Below are 20,764 nucleotides of genomic sequence, written 5' to 3' on the forward strand. Positions count from 1 at the left end.
TTATGGTGATGACAGTCATCTTGTGTCTATTGAAAAGGAGTCTCAAAAATGAGCTAATCTCCTAGCTAACTACTGTAGGAAGCAGCAGCTTAGCACTGATTATACCATAACTAAGATTGTGTCTGGCAAGTGTTCACCTCTGAATAAATGGTTATTCTTTTAAAAAATAAAGTAAGACCAGTAAAACAATCCCTGAAGTAATTAGGGGAACATTTGCAGAAACAGCTTCAGAATGCAGTTCTTAATAAATTTAAATGTTCTACAAAAACTACATGAAGGTCTTTTTCTGGATTACCCCTAAACATTCTCAGGCTAATGTCTTATCCAGGTTATACAGAGCAGAGCTGCAGGATCTCAACCAAGTCAATGTACAAGTATATGCTTGAGAAAATACAATGTCTAGGTAATTTTCTTAACTCTGAGAAATGTTATCAACTCTACTTAAAGGTCCCCCACAACGAAGTTTATGTGGTTCTCAGCCGAGCACTTGCCAAATATTCACAAGTCTCACACTACTTGCAATGTAACATCCTCAATTTGCTCTTCACTCAAAACCCTTCAATATCTTGTTTTAAAGGTTCCCTAAAATTACAAATACCCACATACATATACCTTTGCAGAGCTAACAAGAATTCATCAACAACCCTCCTAATGACTACAGTTTCCTTAACAGACACACAAGGGCAAACTAACATATTTTTAAAGTGAAATAAAAAAAGGAAATTTTTATTTCTCAAAACCTTCCTTTTTTAAAAACAACCTCATAAATATTCACTTTTAAATAATTAGGATCATACAATACACGCTACTCTGCACTTTCCACATTTAACAACATATCATGAACATCTTTCTATGTAAATACAGATGGATCCATCTATCTATTTTTTCCTTTTAAATGATTTATTTTCATCCCTTTGTGAGCTGTACCGTAATTGAATCAATTCCTCAGAAATATATATTTGGGTTGCTTCCAATAATTCACTGTTATAATAATGCAACAGGGGTACTATTCTTGTCCACATATTTTTATCTACTTATATATGCATAATTCCTTAGGAAATTCCTAGGAAAATTTCCTAAAGTGAAATACTGGATCAAAAGTTGTAAACATTTACAATGCTGCTACTATGGCACAGACTATACAAATTTATACCAACACATTTGCACTTTCTTGATTATTGTTAGGCAACACATATTTTCATGAATTATGCCTTGACCATCTGTATTTCTTCCTTTGGGACTTGCCTTTCCATGTAGTAAAAAAGGATTTTAACCCTAAAAATGTGTTTTATAGTTTTATCATGCATAGTGAATAATTATAAGACTAAAGGTTGCTTATATAGAATTTGTTCCCTATTTTATAATATGAAGCTTAGCACCCTTAATGTTTAGTGACAAACCCTTCATACCTGTAAATCTGTGTACTCTGGAGTGTCCCCCACTAAAATGCATGTCTATCTGGAATCTCAGAATGTGATCTTATTTAAAAATAGAGGCTTTACAGACGTGATAAGTTGAGATCATACTGGATGAAAGTGGGACCTAAATTCAAAGAGCAGTGTCCTTGCAAGAAGAGAGAACACAGCGAAGCTGGCCAGTGGCCACAGAGGCAGAGAGCAGAGTGATGAAACTAAAAGCCAAGGGATTCCAAGGACTGCCAGAGACCACCAAGAGAAGGACAGGACAGACTCCCCTCAAGAGCCTCCAGGAGGAGCCTAGCCTAACACCCTGATTTTGGAATTCTGGTCTTCTGAACTGTTAGCGGATTAATTTCTTTAAGAAACCTAGTTTATGGCTTTTTTTTTTTTTTTTTTTACAGCAGTTCCTAGGAAACTAACATAAAATACATACCCAAGGGTGATAGAAAATTTCAAAAGTCAAGGTTACAGAACTTTAAAAGGCTCTTCCTGTTTCCTAGAATAACATGAGGAAAATTAATTTTAAAACAGAATATTCTGAAATATTTAGATGTTGAATAATATGGAGGAATGTCATGTTTGAGGAGATCCAACCTGTCCACCCTAAAGGAGACCAGTCCTGGGTGTTCATTGGAAGGACTGATGCTGAGGCTGAAACTCCAATACTTTGGCCACCTCGTGCGAAGAGTTAACTCACTGGAAAAGACCCTGATGCTGGGAGGGATTGGGGGCAGGAGGAGAAGGGGACGACAGAGGAGGAGATGGCTGGGTGGCATCACCGACTCGATGGACACGAGTTTGAGTGAACTCCGTGAGTTGGTGATGGACAGGGAGGCCCGGCGTGCTGCGATTCATGGGGTTGCAAAGAGTCGGACACGACTGAGAGACTGAACTGAACTGAACTGATGCCCAATAACCTGAAACAACCCTAAAGCAAGACAGAAGGTATGAGGAGTCACTTCTACCCATCCTCTCTTAACCATCTTCAGTTAAGATTCCACTGGATAGCTTCCCTACCAGTAATGAATATACCAGAGCTCAGATTTGGTAAATGCATGTCTAATAATGGAGCGTTAAAATCCTAAAGAACACCTCACCTACAAACTCAACTTTCTCACCTACTCAACTCAGAGAATTCACTCACAACTGCTTCTGTTTCAGCACCAGTGTTGCCTAAGCAGATTTCTCTCCAAAGACAGGCCCCAACCTTGGGTTTCTGAACTGCCAACCTATAGGCTGTAAAAGTTTCCCACTCAGGAAAGTTGCCAACCACATAAAATGTCACACAGGTGGCAAATAGAAGGTAAAGGTAAGCTTTTCAGACTCAATTTTTTTTTGCAATAATAAGACCAGCTGGAATGTAAATCTTAAGCTGAATGAGCATATTAACTTTCTTGAATCCACTGAATTACATAAATTAAAAATTATGCATTTTATGTTTAATACAAAGTAATAAAAAACTTCCACTTCACAAGGCAAGTTTTAGTAACTAAGCAGTGTAAATCCTCTAAGTGACTTGCCCAGTACAGCAAAACTTCTGTTCTAGCACACTACAGCTTTGAGCAAGAAGGATCTAGACGTGGATCTCTGCCCCACCACCTACTAGCTGAGTACTCTGAGCAAGTTATGTAACTTTTCTAAGCCAGTTTCTTCATCTGTAAGATAAAGGAAATAATATCAGTTCCATGGAATTACTGGGAGCACTAAGTATAAAAGTAACTAGCACAGTGTTGGTGCTAGTCGCTCTAGTTGTGTCTGACTCTTTGCAACCCCATGGACTGTAGCCTGCCAGGCTCCTCTGTCCTTGGGATTCTCCAGGCAAGAATACTGGAGTGGGCTGCCATTTCCTACTCCACATAGTGTTGCTGCTATGGTCTGAATGTCCGTGTCCTTCCAAAACTCACATGTTGAAATTCTAACCCCTAAAGGTGATAGTATTAGTAGGTGGCGCCTTTGGGAAGGTGGGATCAGTGCTCCTATGAAAGAGATCCTACCATGCTCTCCAGCCCATTCCCCCCAAGATGATACAACCAGAAGTTCTGAGGCCAGAAAGACCACCTCACCGGATCATGCTGACACTCAGATCTTGGAAATCCAGGCTCTAGAACAATCAGAAATGAATTTCTAGTTTTTATAAACTACCCAGTCTATGGTATTTTGTCACAGCACCCTGGAAAGACTGACAGCTAGGAATACAAATGACCTCTAAAAATGGCAGGTATTATTATTTCAATTTTACTAGGAACCTAAGAAGCTCAAATGGGCTTCCCTGGTGGCTCAGTGATAAAGAATCCACCTGCCAATGCAGGAAACGTGGGTTCAATCTCAGGAGATCGGAAATATCCCCTAGAGAAGGAAATGACCACCCTCTCCAGGATTCTTGCTGGGAAATCCCCTGAACAGAGGTGTCTGGTGGGCTACAGTCCATGGGCTCCCAAAAACAGTCAGACTGGACTTAGTGACTGAACAACAAAAAAAGCAGCTCAGGTTAATTTATAAACAAAAGTGCTTGGTTAAACCCATGGGTACACTGAGGACCAGCCATTAAACAACTCAAGGTTTCAGTGAGGAAGGATCAAAAAGAAGACAATGGAACCTAAGAGTCCCGCCTCCGATTTCTCACGACCCAGCATCAAGTTTGCTGCAATCACAAATAAGATGAAAACAATAGCCATACCGTGCATCATACTACCTTTGTTTGGGACTTTAGTTTTACTTCATAAAAATGAGCTGACTAACGTTGTCTTCCTTTACCTAGCATTTTTATCTCTTGTAAACCAGGAATCACAACATCATTCTTAGAAAGATCATTAATGGGTATTACCACAACCATTTCAAATGGAGAAACTAAGATAATATAATTCTGATGGTCACACTAAGGCAGGAGGAAAACACTGAACTAGACTCTAAACACTATTCTTTCTAAAAGAACACAGTATTTCTGTTAAGGACTTCTATTCACAATTGATATTTTCTGGTGACTCTTTTTAACTCCAAAGATAAAAATCACATGTATAAATAACATCATTTGCAACACACCTTTCAATTTGCCATCAAAGTCAGGGCTTGTGGCCACCTGGAGTCCCGGATGTGGTAGCAGAAAACAGGAGACGCTGGAGAAACAGGAATGGATGTGATTCCGGACATTCTGAATTTCTTCATGCTGATGCTCTTTTACCTGCCGATAAAGGCCAACAGTTTACCAATGACCATGTGTTTTTCCTAACCAGCACTCACTAGTATAGGACAAAGGGAAGAAGACGTTCCAACTCTAAAAAATCATAATGGCCCAGGTGCTGTCCAGTGAGAAAACTCAGAACCCTGAGAAGCAATAAATGCATAAATTTGATTAACTATGGCTTGGCTCCTAGAGCTATCAAAGAACAGGTAAAGACTTTCTTAAAAGAGTATTGCACAAGACTCAGGAAGAATAAGGAAAGATATGTGGGCACGAAGGACAAGGAAAGGCTTGTGGGTACCAGTGAGCAGTAATTGACAAAGGACCCCTGTGTTTTAATTTTGGAAAACAGGCTAAGCCTGTTTGTATTCACACCAGAAACCAAAAGCACATATAGACTCACATGTGAACTGTGAAATGGAAATTGCAATCAAAGCTTGGGCTTTTGCCTGGGGTTTTTCTCTCCAATCCCTGTGATTTATATACACGGGTTCTATAACCTTATCATGAATAATATCAGTTTGTGCTAATTAATATTCCTAAGTATTTAACGCACAATGTAACTTTCCATAATCTGCTTTAAATACAGTGGTGGAGAGTGGTTTAGTTGCTAAGTCCTGTCTGACTCTTGTGACCCCACGGACTGTAGCCAGCCAGACTCCTCTGTCCATGGAATTTCCCAGGCAAGAATACTGGAATAGGTTGCCATTTCTTTGTCCAGAGGATCTTCCTGATCCAGGAATTGAACCCAGGTCTCCTGTGCATTGCAGGCAGATTCTTTACCAACTGAGCTAAGAGGGAATCCCTTTAAATACTTTGCTAAAGTATTAAAATATTTAAATATTTTAATACTTTAAATATTTGAAGCAAAGTATTTAAATATTTGCTAAAGGCAAGTGAGAAAGTTATCACTACTTTTAGGTACTTCCTCAGAAGACTATATTTCTATTTACCTGTAGACGCTTTTCCAAAAATGACATTCCTCCCTGTAATCCATAGTTGTATTCATAAGGGAAACTCCAGTCTCGAACCAGGAACATCAGTGTCTATTTAGAAAAAGAGCAGAATGCATTATAAAACTGCATAAATGTATTTTCAAAATAACCACTGAAACACTTCTTTGCAAAATGCCACCTTCTTCAAAAGGGGCAAGAAAATGTGCTAAAGGATTTATCTACCTAATCCTACCCTGTAATGTCTTGGAAACCCTATAAAGACTAGAAGAACATGTATGAGCCATTTGGGAGGTCAGTATATCCCATCTAATATTTTTGTCCTCATGGGCTAAGAGGAAGAGACTGATGAAAATAGACTGATGGGAAAATGCTACATTCAGGGGTCTGCTCAAAAGGCAAGTATGAAGACTATGATGAAGGACAAGAAAAAAAAGAGCACTAGCGAATCATAAAATGAGATCTGTTAACATCAGACAGGAGAAAAAAACTATAATAAAAAATAATGCTTAGAGATCCTTTAATCTTACTGAGGTTACTGGGCATTCTCATCCTCATAAAGCAATTTAGCTAAAGCTGGGGTCAGCAAACGTTTTCTGTAAAGGGCCAGAGAGTAAATATTTCAGACTGTTGTAGCAAAAAGCAGCCATAGGCAATACAAGTGAGTGTAGCTGTGTTCCAATAAAGCCTTCACTATGGCCAACTGACATTTAAATTTCAAATTATTTCCACATACCATGAAATATTATTTCTCTTTGGATTTTTTTTCAACCATTTAAAAATATTAAAAAAAAAAAACCCATTCCTAACTCACAGGTCATATAAAAACAGGCAGCTGGCCATATTTGGCCTGTGGACTATAGTTTGCTAATCTATGAACTAAAACAAAGATGTGACTTATATTTACAGTTAACAGCCTACCTGGAAGGGTTTTTGGAAAATTTCATCCATCGCCAGACGACCATATTCTGTGAAGAGCTTTAAAAAAGAAGCGTTATGGTTTGTAAGGCAATATTACATAAAGTATTTTAATGGCTGTTCTTTAGCAAATAATTCTTTTAACAGACTGAATACTACTTATATGAGACCAAAATTCTACACTCTCACAGGAGTCACAAATCTTAAAATAATCTAGACTATTTCTCTCTCAGAAATTCCTCACTCCAATTCATTAGCAAACCCAAAATCCAACCACGTGCAACTTCCACATGGCTTAGACTATTGCGATAGCTTCTCACTGTGTCAGCCCCACAGACTCTCCTCAATACAGCAGCCACAGTGGCTCTGTTATTCACAACGTTAGTCAGACCACATGATGCCTCTGCTCGAAAGCCTTCAACCTCACTGCGAATAAAAGCCAGACCCTACAGTGTGATCTGGCCACACTGGCCCTCCTTGATGTTCCTCAAACTTGCTGCATGCACTGCCATCCTAGAGCCTTTGTTCTGATGCCTCCTTCTGCCTGCAATGTCCTTCCCCCCAAACACCTGAACAGCTACATCACTCCTTCAGGTATTTACCCCAATGACTCCTTCCTGATGAAGCCTCCCATGGCCATCTACCTAAAAACGCTACACCTCTCCACCCATTATTTCCTAACCATGTCCTTTCAAATTTTTCTCCTCACTTGTCTAACACACTATACCTTTACTTATCTTGATTAGTGTCTGTCTTCACTACTAACATTTAAAGTCCACGAGGGCAGGGATGCTCTCTGCACTATGGGACCTCCAGCACCAAGGACAGCATGTGCCAGACCTATAGGATGCAGGCCGTTCGGATGACCCAATGAAGGAGTTCTTTAAAGTTAGGGTTTACACATTTACCTCTATTTCTTCATGCAGCTGCACTGAAAAGTACAGCAAAATGAAGTGCCAAAGTTATAAACTCACAGGACAGAGAAGAAGAGAAAGGGTACGAAAAAGAAGAGTTGTCACACTCTAGAAGGAGAACAAATGAGAACTGCCTTGGGTTTTGGCTTTCTCCACCCCGCTAAGAATAAGAAATCTATGAGGCAGGGGCCAAAAAGTAACAAGCAGAGTCCCTCAGCAGAATCCCTGAAAGGCTCAGAAATTAAAGCGCCAGTTACCCTGAAAGAGGAGGTGAGGGAGCAGGGCTGATGACTAAGGAAATGGGTGGAAGTCTGTATATATATGATATACACATATCACTTCCAGCTTCCCCAACGGTGAGATGATACATTTCTACTGTTTTAAGCCACCCAGGTTGTGGCACTCTGATGTGTGTGCAGTCGTCCTGACACATCACTCGTGCCTAGTCATTTCTGCACCCTCTCACCGACTGGACCACAACATCCATAAAGAATCAAGTCTACCTCACACACCAGTGTATCTACAGCACTTGGCCCACTGCCTCACACTAACTGCTGTCGCTGTTGTTTAGCTGCTCAGTCAAGTCCGACTCTTTGCGACCCCACAGACTGTAACCCGCCAGGCTCCTCTGTCTATGGCATTCCCCAGGCAGGAATACTGGACTGGGTTGCCATTTCCTTCTCCAGGGGATCTGCCTGACCCAGGGATCAAACTCACGTCTCCTGCACTGGGAGGCGGATTCTTTACCACCGATCCACCAGGGAAGCCCTCACACAAATTAGGTATTCCAAAAAAATGCGTGAAAGAAAGGAGCTTAGAAAGGGGTCAGTTTCAGGTGAAAAGGGTATCAAACACAAGTTTTGATGGATACGTATCACAGAGCAACAGCTCTCAACCACTGAATCATGGCACTGGTGTAGAACCACCAATTATGAAGTACAAGTAACTGCTAATAGTAATATTAAGAGCCAAAATTTTGAAGTTTTTTTTTTTTTAAGGAATATAAATTTAAACTAATTCAAGGTAATCTCTATAATAAATGACACCCTCACTCTCATATTCTGATATATTTCTTGAATGTCAGTGGGAGGAGTAGAATTCGAGAAGTGTGCCAGACTGCATCCAACTCTGGGATACCCAATGAAGAGGATTTTATAGGAAAAACGTGTAAGAACTGCTGCTATGGAGAAGAGAGGACAATGACTAATCACAGTAACAGGTTTAATAAGTGACAGCTAGCACATGTTAAGCACATACTATTTTCCAGGCAATGACCCTATGCCTTTTATAAATATTAATTTATTTAGCCTCACTTCAATTATTGCAGTAGGTTCATAAGCAGTCTCACTGAATGCATCATTGCACCTCTAAAAATATACTCTAAACACAACAGTCACCATGATCCTTTTATCACATGTCAAGCAATACCACTCCTCTGATCAAAACATGGCTCCCATCTCACCCAGAGGAAGAGCCCAAGTCCTTACAAAGCAGGGCATCACTGGAAGCCGAGTGCCTGCCTCTCTGACTTCGTCACTCACCCGTCTCCTGTCTCATCCTCCAACCCCACCCGCTGGCCTCGGTGCTGTCCCTGGACCCCATCAAGTACACCGCCCCTCACGCTCTGCCTTCCTGCTGCTTCCTTCCCTGCACCACTTTCCCCCCAAAATATCTGCAGGATTTACCTGCTCACTTTTTTCGGTCCTCTGCTTAACTCAGTAAGAGCATCCCTGACCACTCCAATCAAAGATACACAGAGTGAAGGATTACCATCAGCCCACACCTTCCTCCACATTTCAATCTTTTGCTGAAACTACTCAGTTGTAAAACGCACCTTGGCCTTAAAACTTTTAAATTACATTATTAACATTTTTATGAGGAATACATACCTGCAGCTGTTGAAGATCATCTTCTTGAATGTTCTGGGACAAATTATAAATCTAGAAAACAAAAATTCAGATTGATACTACTCTAGTCTACTTCAGATGAATATCAAGTAAGTCTAAAGCAGTGAACAGAAGCTTGTACAGTTAAAGGTCTGCATATAAGAATACGAGGTCTGTATACATATAAGGTTGAAATCGCATAATTCTTCCTTTATAGTTTAAAATACAATTTTCTTACTTTTTTACACCAAGTCTACATTTCCCATATAATGCAACTGATTTAACTTCAATTTCCATTTTCCAGACTTCTCCTGGAATATACTATATTATGACCAAAGTGGAAAAATATTAATAATTTTGGCTGCTTCTTGAACTTATAAGAGCTTCACTGGTATCTGTAGTATAAAAAGAACATTTTCATGTCACCATAGGAATTCTGATAACAGAACAAGAGCTGAAACTAGATGTGTCCTCTTTATCCCATTTCTTCTACAAAATGTTTTCCTAGTCAAGTGGTTTTACCTGAACAGAACTAGTCATGGTGCTCAGAGCGAAGATGGTAGCACAGTCTTTCACAGTGGACTGGCTGTCAAATGCCCCCTGGGTATCCATCAGAACAACCGCAACCTATAAAACACACACACACACACACACACACAAACATGTTAAAGTGAGAAGGGGGAAGCACATGCTTGCAGGTTCTATCAGAAAAGCACAATTACAGTTAACCCTTGAACAACATGGGTTTGAACCACATGGGTCCAGTTACATGCAGATTTTTTTCAATAAAGATAAGTATTTAGATGTCTTGGTTTTTTTCTTACCAGAGAACTTTGCTGGAAAAGATTATCTGCTCTGACAGACAGTACAGAACAGAGGTATACAGAGCAATATGATCAGAGAGCAAAATCACCCAATTAAGACAGCCAAATGTTGAAGCCAAATAGCTCACTTTCCAAGCCAGTCCTGAGGATGTTTTTGTTGATAAAAAACAAATATATTGACTCAGTTTAAACTCAGGTATTATCCAATAAAAATAAAACATATGGCCTTATTGGCATTTCCCTGCAAAGCTGAATACTTCTCTTTAATTTATAGGGTTTTCTGGTCATTTGGTACAAGAAAAACAAACATTTCTTTCAATCTTTACAAAAAAGAGACCACATCACAGATGCCAAATGAAAGCAACAGAATCAAAGCTATCATTCACTCTATGTAACCAGGTTTCATGAAGCCTCATTCTTTCCAAAAAGAACTTAATGACCCAGTCCCACCTTAAAAGTGAGATTTATGTAAAATGTTAAAAAAAAAAAAGATGTAGGATCTACCATCCTTACATGACTTCCTATAATTGAAAAGATATCTGTACTCCCACACCCACTGCAGCATTATTCACAACCAAGGTACAGAAACAGGCTAAATGTTGTCTGACTGATGAATGGATAAACAAAATGGAGGAGATATCCATACACTGCACTATTTTACCACGGAAATAAGTCAAGTCTCAATACATGTTACATCGTGGTAGAGCCTTGAGGGCACTGGGCTGGCTGGAGGAGGTCATACAAAAGACCCATATTTATATGATTCCATTTGTATGAAACAGCAAACATGAAGAGGAAAGGAGATCGGTTGTGGCCAGGGGCTGGGAGAAGAGGGAAAAGGGATGTGACAGAGTTATTTTTGGGGGGTGATGAAAATGTTCTGGCGTTACATGGTAATACTTGCACAGCCTTGTGAGCGTACTAAAAATACCTGAATTACACACTTTGAAAGGATGGATTTTATTGTAGGCAAATTATGTTTCAATGAAAAAGAAAATCATAACATCTGCTAATAAGAAAAATGAGGTTAACTAGAGGGAAAAAGAAGAAATACTAAAGAGAAGCTCTTTGAGGAGTGGGAGTCTCATGTACACTTAAAGTGCTGGGTATCTGGAGGGAAATGGTATTCATAGATCATGTAGTGGAACAGTAAAATGCCCTAATGACCTTCAGGAACAGTTTGACAATAGTGAGAAACAGAGGAAATGGGTATTCTCAGACCCAGTAATTCCACTTTTAAGAGACTTTCCAATGTTTTTCACTATAACCCACAGTAAGAAATATATTTTATATTACAATCAAATGTGCACGTGCATTAAGCTGAAACTTAATTTTTATCTGTACTATATATACTCTAGTATTTTCTAGTTCTTATTTTTAAAAAACTGGTCATAATAGTCTAAGTTCGATGCATTAGACAGGGCACTCAAAGCTGGTGCACTGGGACAACCCAGAGGGATGAGATGGGGAGGGAGGTGGGAGGGGTGCTCGGGATGGGGGACATATGCACACCCATGTACATGAACACCCGTGTTCAAAATTCTCCAAGCCAGGTTTCAACAGTATGTGAACCGTGAACTTCCAGATGTTCAAGCTGGTTTTAGAAAAGGTAGAGGAACCAGAGATCAAATTGCCAACATCTGCTGGATCATGGAAAAAGCAAGAGAGTTCCAGAAAAACATCTACTTCTGCTTTACTGACTATGCCAAAGCCTTTGACTGTGTGGATCACAACAAACTGTGGAAAATTCTGAAAGAGATGGGAATACCAGACCACCTGACCTGCCTCTTGAGAAATCTATATGCACGTCAGGAAGAAACAGTTAGAACTGGACATGGAACAACAGACTCGTTCCAAATAGGAAAAGGAGTACATCAAGGCTGTATACATCACTCTGCTTACTTAACTTATATGCAGAGTACATCACAAGAAACACTGGGCTGGAGGAAGCACAAGCTGGAATCAAGATTGCTGGGCGAAATATCAATAACCTCAGATATGCAGATGATACCACCCTTATGGCAGAAAGTGAAGAACTAAAGAGCCTCTTGATGAAAGTGAAAGAAGAGAGTGAAAAAGTTGGCTTAAAACTCAACATTCAGAAAACTAAGATCATGGCATCTGGTCCCATCACTTCATGGCAAATAGATGGAGAAACAGTGGAAACAGTGACAGACTTTATTTTTTTGGGCTCCAAAATCACTGCAGATGGCGACTGCAGCCATGAAATTAAAAGACGCTTACTCTTTGGAAGAAAAGTTATGACCAACCTAGACAGCATACTAAAAAGCAGAGAGATTACTTTGCCAACAAAGGTCTGGCTAGTCAAGGCTATGTTTTTTCCAGTGGTCATGTATGGATGTGAGAGTTGGACTATAAAGAAAGCTGAGCGCCAAAGAATTGATGCTTTTGAACTGTAGTGTTGGAGAAAACTCTTGAGAGTCCCTTGGACAGCAAGGAGATCCAACCAGTCCATCCTTAAGGAGATCAGTCCTGAATGTTCACTGGAAGGACTAATGTTAAAGCTGAAACTCTAATACTTTGGCCACCTCATGCGAAGAACTGACTTATTTGAAAAGATCCTGATGCTGGGAAAGACTGAAGGCGGGAGAAGGGGACGACAGAGGATGAGATGGCTGGATGGCATCACTGACTCGATGGACATGAGTGTGAGTAAACTCCGGGAGTTGGTGATGGACAGGGAGGCCTGGCGTGCTGCAGTCCATGGGGTTGCAAAGAGTTGGACACGACTGAGCGACAGAACTGAACTGTACACCCATGGCTGATTTATGTCAATGTATGGCAAAAACCACCACAGTATTGTAAAGTAATTAGCCTCCAATTAAAATTAATTAATTAATTTTTTAAAAATAAGATGAATAACTAATCTGAAAAAAAGAAACGGGTCATAAGCAATAAATTGATTTCTCTACTTTTTATTGGGTCATGGACACAGTTCAAAAAACTGTGGCCTGGAGACATGCTTGCACATTACTCACAAAAACATGTTTCAGGTTGTTCACTATAGCAGGGATTACAAAATGAAAAAAAAGAAACAATCTAAATGCCCACCAACAGGGAGATAGGTAAATAAAATACAACATATTCATTTGATGATTACTATCCCTGGTGGCTCAGACAATAAAGAATTTGCCTGAATTCAGGAGACTCGGGGTTCAATCTCTGGGTTGGGAAGATCCCCTAGAGAAGGAAATGGCAACCTACTCTAGTATTGTGGTCTGGAGAATTACATGAACAGAAGAGCCTGGTGGGCTACAGTCCATGGGGTCACAATGAGTCAGACATGACTGAGCAACTAACACTTTATGAAACAACAGTTGCAAAACACTGGGCATCAGGTAACAAAGGATAATGATCCTTGAGAGAAAGGAAACAGATGAGGTCAGCCCTGCAGGTGACACAGCTAACTGGCTAAGGCACGGGGAGGGGGAACCCAGGCAGAGCAACAGAGTCCCTGAGTTGAGAAAATACAGCTGAGAGTCTGGGAGACCAAGGCAACGGGACTCTTAGGCAGCACCTGAGAGGAGAGGGCTACAGAGACAAAGACCACCATGGAAAGCAGAGAGTCCCCATCAAGTGTTCGGCTGAGTCTTGACAAGCTCATGTGAATAAGGATACTACCTGACGCTGGAGAAAGAGCCATTCAAAAGGCTTAGAGGGAAGAGTACCCACTGTTCACAGAGAGCCTAGAACAGCACCTCTTCCCTCCAATCAGACTACAAAAGCCCTGTAATTCTAAAGTCTTGCCTCAGTAGTAAGGAACAAATAGCTCTAGGTTAAATACAGCTGTCTCATTTAACAAACCCTAAAATTCAAAAGCAAGAGCCAAAAGGATCCATCAGCTTCCAAATTTCTTAAATGCATCCCATATAACAAGCTAAGTATTTTATGGGAATTCAAAAATATCCAGCATCCAACTAGTTAAAATTCACACATCTGGCATCCAACCAAAAGTTTGCAGGCATGCAAAGATATGACCCAAATGAGCATGCAAAGATATCACCCAAATGAGAAAAAATCACTGTCACAGACGTAAAACAGAAAATGACTCTAAAACAGTATTCTGTATACCTGTACTTCATACATTCAAAAAGTTAAGTGGCATAAAAAACATTAAAAAAAAAAAGACCTAAAATAAACTTCTGAAGATGAAAATCTCAATGTCTGAAATGAAAAATACACTAGATGAGGGACATCCCTGATGGTCCAGCAGGTAAGACTCCACACTCCCAATGCAGGGGGCCTGGGTTCAATCCCCGGTCAGGAAACTAGACACCACATGTCTGCAGCAATGAAGCAGCCCCCATGCCATGACAAAGACCCTGTGTGCCACAATTAAGACTCAGTACAGTAAAAATAAATAATAAAGAAAAGATATTTAAAGAAAAAAATACACTAGATGGGATTAACAACAGATTTAAAAGATTGGTGAACTAGAAGACTTAGCAACAGAAACTATCTAAAAGGAAACAGAGAAATAAAATTTTTTATATGAATGGAGCATCAGTGAGCTATGGGACAACTTCAGGCAGCCTGACATACATGTAACAGGACTCCCCAAAGAGGATAAGGGACAAAAAAGTATCTGAAAAAGCAATGGCCCCCCAAATGTTTGAATTTTATAAAAATTATAAACCTGCATATTGAAAAAGCTCAAAAAAATTCAAACACAAGAAACATAAAGGGAAATAACACAAAGACATGTCATAATCAAATTGCTAAGATAAAGAAAAAAATTTTTTAAGCAACCAGACAAAAAAAAGATACATTAAACAGAGACAAACAAAAATACGGATAACAACAGATTTCTCAGCAGAAACAATGTCAGCAAAAAGGCAGGGGACTGACATCTCTGAAGCACTGAAAGACAAAACTCCCATCCTAGAATTCTATACCCAGCATAACTATTTTCAAAACAAAGGTGAAATACTTTTCAGACACAGAACAAAAGCTAAAAGAATTCCGCAGCAGAAGAGCAGCACTACAAGAACTATTAAAGGAAGTTTTTCAAGCGGGAGGAAAAATGAACACAAAAAACAGACAGAAATCTGGACGCAGAAAGTGAAGTACAGTTAGTTAATGGTAACTGCGTGTGTAAGTACATGGCTTTTTTCTTATTATTTAAATATCTTTAAAAGATAACTGAACATTTAAACATAGATAAATAAAAATAAAAACAATGTTATTATAGTAAAATATATGACAAAAGCTCAAAAGTTGGGAGGGGAGAAATGGAATATCAATTGCATCTTAATAAAGCTGTTAAAAAAATTAAAGAATGGATAAAATAATACCTAAAGATTCCTCCAAGCAAAAGTTTCTAACGTTATATTTCAAAAAATCCTCATTCTCCTCCAGGCTCTTCCTACCCACCCCCTCGCCCCCACGGCTCATGGGATCTTAGTACTCTGACCGGGAATCGAACATGTGCACTCGGCAGTGATCACAAAGAGCCCCAACCACTGGACTGCCAGGGATTCCTCTACATTCTCTGCCTTTAAAAAAAAAAAAGTGTAAAAATCTCCCTATTTTGCTACACATTTTTTGTATGCATATCTAAGCATTGAAAAAAAATTAGAGGGTTTTCTAATATACCTTTCTCCTGAAACTGCACTCAAACAGAGAGAAGCAAAATATTTAAAGCAATAATAAGGAATTTCATAAAATAAAACAGAAGCTGTGGAAACAGTGATCAAGAGTCATGCATCAATTCTCCGTCTCCCAAAATATTTAATAACTTAACATCAAGGAAAAGGCTAAAGCTGAACAACGTGAAGGGGAGATATGAGATCTTAAGCCTTGGAAAGACTCAAAAAATGAGAGGCACAAACAACCGTGAAAACATGCTTTAGGGTGAGACTAAAAACAGAAGGAAGGGGTTAAGTCTATTTAAGCAACAGTCGTAACCCCAAATTCTCTCTTCCCACTTGAGGAGACATATACCTTGCCCCTGCTGACCCTTACAAAGAAATCTGGGGAGAAGCTCTGCAACTGAAGCTTAGGAGGCTCATGAGATGAGCTGCTGACAGCCGGAGGGGTGGGTGGAGTGAATGCTGACAGATGGAAGAGTGTAAAGTAACTTCTGAACAGCTGAGAGCAGTAGCCTCCGGGAAGTGAAACTGAGCTGACGGAGGACTAGGTCATGTTAGAAGCCTTCCGTTACCACTGGCCTTTTAAACTGCATTCATGCATTATTTTTAAATCTTGAACTTATATCATATTGATAAAAATCATTTTAACTGGATTGTCAGACTACACATCAAAGTTTTCATTTCATTGTGTTTGTTAGTCTCTAAGTCTTTTTCTTCCTTACCTTCTTTCCACCTGGCTTCTCCACAGTGAAAACCTCACTCCAGATCTGAATTCCGGTGGTTTCTGGGTCAGAGCCCCCTCGCCATGAAAACCCTGTCAACGGTTCTTCTGGGTCACCTAACCAGTTTGAATGGCCACCTTCCTTCTGTAGGAGAAATAAGAAATTTCCATTAAAACTTATTCAAGTAACTTTACACATCAAGGATAACTCATGAGGTGAGTTTGCTCTTTTGGACACAAAAGTCTCCACTTTCCAATTTGAAATGAAGTAACTCTACCTTACCTGGAAATATAAGTATCGTAGCATGAAGTCCAGAAAGAAGGACTTGCCCTTTCGGAAGGCACCAGCCACCGACACCACCACCACGTCAAGCTCTCGGATGTGGTCCTGTAAGAGGATGCTGGCCAAGGCTTTCTCTTCTAGCTCAAAGGAATGTTGGTCTTTCTGAACCAAAACAACCTGCACTGGACCAGGCTTTCCACTCTCCATAGCATCACCTATGTTGTTATAGAGATTTAAAAAAAAGTTTCAAATATATGTGTTTTTAGCATGCTGCTAAGTCACTTCAGTCCGACTCTGTGCAACCCCATAAACGGCAGCCCACCAGGCTCTCCCGTCCCTGGGATTCTCCAAGCAAGAACACTAGAGTGGGGTGCCATTGCCTTCTCCAATGCATGAAAGTGAAAAGTGAAAGTGAAGTCGCTCAGTCGGGCCCGACTCTTAGCAACCCCATGGACTGCAGCCTACCAGGCTCCTCCGTCCATGGGATTTTCCAGGCAAGAGTACTGGAGTGGGTTGCCATTAGCATGGAAGAGTAAAAACTTTTTAAACAGAGCACAAAAGCACCCAACCATAAAAGAAAAAAAAAAAAGACAAATTAATTAGACTTCATTAAAATTAAGACTTTTGTTCATTAAAAGACATCATTAAGGGAGTAAAAATGCAAGTTACAGGCTAAAAGAAAATATTTTAACACCTAAATCCAAAGGACTCATATCCAGAATCATTATAGAAATCACAAAGAAAAAGACAACTATTCCACCTTTAAGAAGAGTAATAAGCAAAAGATTATGAACAGGCATTTAATTTAAAAAGGATATCCATATGGTCAAAAATCATATGAAAAGGTTCTATACCATTACTTAACAAAGAAATGTAAATCAAAACCATAAGGAGATACCACTACTTGCCCATCAGAATGGTACAACTGTAATTCTCATACTCTGATGGGAATGGAACCGCTCTGAAAAGCTGTTAGGCAGTAACTACTAAAACTAAACATAACTATAACCCAGCCAATTCCACTCCGAGGTATATACCTAAGAGAAATAAATGTGTATATCCATCAAAAAACATACACAAGAGTGTTCACATCAACTTCATTCAAAATGGTCCCAAACTGAAAATAAACCAAAAGTCCACCAGAAGTAGAAAGGGCACCTGCCACTGCCAAGCCTTTCACAGACATCATTTTACTTAATCCTTAGAACTCTAGGAAGTAAATACTACCGCTCCATTTTAAAAATAAAGAAACTAAGGCCTACAAAGTAACAGGACCCAACAAGTCCTGGAGAAAACCTGAAAAGATCTGTAGGGACTATGCTTTGCAGATCACTCTTAAAAACCTAGTCAAGGTTTTAGAGGCAAGCAATTCTTTAGCTCAAAATTAACACTAACTCGTAGTTTCTCTTCTAGAGTTAGAAACACAAAGATATTCTTTGAAATTCAAAGCCACTTAGCTATGTGGATTTATGGAAAGTTTACAAAAAAAAAAAAAAAGCAGCAGTAGAGCCTATGAAATGAAGTAAAGCACTGCTTCCTGTACTAAAGGAGATGTTCTTAGGCAGTTAAAAGGACACCTGTTGTTGTTGTTAAGTCACGTCCGATTCTTTGTGACCCCACGGTCTAGATGGAACTCTCCAGGTAAGAATACTGGAGTGGATTGCCATTTCCTTCTCTAGGAGATCTTCCCTACCCAGGGATCAAACCCATGTTTCCTGCATTAGCAAGCAGATTCTAATAACCGGGTATTTAATGAATATTAGGAAATTATGAATGAGTAAGGCAATGCCAAAGAATGCTCAAACTACCACACAACTGCACTCATCTCACACGCTAGTAATGTAATGCTCTAAATTCTCCAAGCCAGGCTTCAGCAATACATGAACGGTGAACTTCCAGATGTTCAAGCTAGTTTTAGAAAAGACAGAGGAACCAGAGATCAAATTGCCAACATCTGCTGGATCATCGAAAAAGCAAGAAAGTTCCAGAAAAACATCTATTTCTGCTTTATTGACGATGCCAAAGCCTTTGACTGTGTGGATCACAATAAACTGTGGGAAACTGTCCTCTTGAGAAATCTGTATGCAGGTCAGGAAGCAATAGTTAGAACTGGGCATGGAACAACAGACTGGTTCCAAATAGGAAAAGGAGTACGTCAAGGCTATATATTGTCACCCTACTTATGTAACTTATATGCAGAGTACACCATGAGAAACGCTGGGCTGGAAGAAGCACAAGCTGGAATCAAGATTGCCGGGAGAAATATCGATAACCTCAGATATGCAGATGATACCACCCTTATGGCAAAAAGTGAAGAGGAACTAAAAAGCCTCTTGATGAAAGTCAAAGTGGAGAGTGAAAAAGTTGGCTTAAAGCTCAACATTCAGAAAACGAAGATCATGGCATCTGGTCCCATCACTTCATGGGAAATAGATGGGGAAACAGTGGAAACAGTGTCAGACTTTATTTTGGGGGGCTCCAAAATCACTGCAGATGGTGACTGCAGCCATGAAATTAAAAGACACTTACCCCTTGGAAGGAAAGTTATGACCAACCTAGATAGTATATTAAAAAGCAGAGACATTACTTTGCCAACAAAGGTCCGTCTAGTCAAGGCTATGGTTTTTCCAGTAGTCATGTATGGATGTGAGAGTTGGACTGTGAAGAAAGCTGAGCGCCAAAGAATTGATGCTTTTGAACTGTGGTGTTGGAGAAGACTCTTGAGAGTCCCTTGGACTGCAAGGAGATCCAACCAGTCCATTCTAAAGGAGATCAGCCTGGGGGTTCTTTGGAAGGAATGATGCTAAAGCTGAAACTCCAGTACTCTGGCCACATCATGCGAAGAGTTGACTCATTGCAAAAGACCCTGATGCTAGGAGGGATTGGGGGCAGGAGGAGAAGGGGACGACAGAGGATGAGATGGCTGGATGGCATCACTGACTCGATGGACATGAATTTGAGTGAACTCCGGGAGTTGGTGATGGATAGGGAGGCCTGGCGTGCTGCGATTCATGGCGTCGCAGAGTCAGACACTACTGAGTAACTGAACTGAACTGAATTAGGAAAAAAAAAACATGTTTTAGTGGATTATTGCTTAGAAGGAGGCCAAGTTAAAAAAAAAAACAAACTAATAAATTTAAAGTAAATTGAAAAACACATATTAAGTTGAGCATAGTAGAGGTAGGTAGATATAGCCAAAATCATACATATGGTCCCAGAAACCCTTTCATCTGGGAAGCACGAAAGGCTGAATGACCATAGCAGGCAAAGTAGACAGAACAGGCTGACTGCCAGACTCTACCCTTGAAATAAGCACTGCTGCTCATTTTTTAAACTTACAGTATCAGACAGCAACAAAAGGCTGGCCATTTTTCACTTTTTTGCAAACTACTGGAAAACAACCTATAACTACAGATTAAACGTCATGCTGGCATTATAATACACAGATACCAGCACTTTTCTGTCCCATTATTTCCCATTACAAAAAGGAAACATTTTTGTGAATAATCTTTTGGAGTTCTTACTGACGTAACAGCAGGTGAATCCGGGGCATGAAGACCTTCAATCTTTCATATAAAAGAACAAATGAGAACAATTTATTCATACCTTATGGATAAGGCACAGGGTTAAGTGCTGTGCAATACTCAAAGCAGTACCAAAGTCCCTGAGATGGCTGGTTGCTCCCCCAACATCCATTTTTTCCCTGCTGCTATGGTAGTATTTTTAGCTAGGCATATAAATACTCAGAAGAAACACATTTCCAAACCAACCCTGTACGTAGGGTATCACTATGTGCCCAAGTTCTGACTGGAGATGACACAGCAACTTTCAGAGCATGCATCTTCCCCCCTTCTTGCTGTTTAGATCCAAAAGTAGGAGCAAGTCACCCTGGACCAGGCGTATGAAGGTTAACACCTCAGGAATATCAGAGCAACGAGAGAGGTAGGGCTGAGGACTTAAGTGTCGCAAAACTGCCACTGCTGGCTCACTTTCCCATGAAAGGAAAATGTCTACCTTGTTTAAATCACTTATTTGGAGGGTCTATGAGAGACAGCCA

General features: G+C 40.0%; 1 protein-coding gene across 3 annotated transcripts in view; it reads right to left on the minus strand.

The window, feature by feature from the left end:
* The window catches only part of ATL3 (atlastin GTPase 3), a 43,895-nt gene that overhangs the window by 13,476 nt on the left and 9,655 nt on the right, over positions 1–20,764 (minus strand). For 2 of the 3 annotated variants that reach the window (XM_040256102.1, XM_040256101.1), the window contains exons 2-8: positions 16,708–16,922; positions 16,426–16,569; positions 9,790–9,894; positions 9,271–9,321; positions 6,471–6,527; positions 5,550–5,642; positions 4,458–4,596 (exon numbers count right to left, since the gene is read on the minus strand). In XM_040256102.1, coding sequence (XP_040112036.1) covers positions 4,458–4,596; positions 5,550–5,642; positions 6,471–6,527; positions 9,271–9,321; positions 9,790–9,894; positions 16,426–16,569; positions 16,708–16,914 — 796 coding nt within the window. In that variant the 5' untranslated portion in view covers positions 16,915–16,922. Of the gene's footprint in view, positions 1–4,457; positions 4,597–5,549; positions 5,643–6,470; positions 6,528–9,270; positions 9,322–9,789; positions 9,895–16,425; positions 16,570–16,707; positions 16,923–19,648; positions 19,861–20,764 lie in introns of those variants that run through there. The other variant, XM_040256103.1, reaches the window with a different exon arrangement.

Source organism: Oryx dammah, unplaced genomic scaffold (assembly GCF_014754425.2).
Source record: "Oryx dammah isolate SB20612 unplaced genomic scaffold, SCBI_Odam_1.1 HiC_scaffold_15, whole genome shotgun sequence".
Taxonomy (NCBI): domain Eukaryota; kingdom Metazoa; phylum Chordata; class Mammalia; order Artiodactyla; family Bovidae; genus Oryx; species Oryx dammah.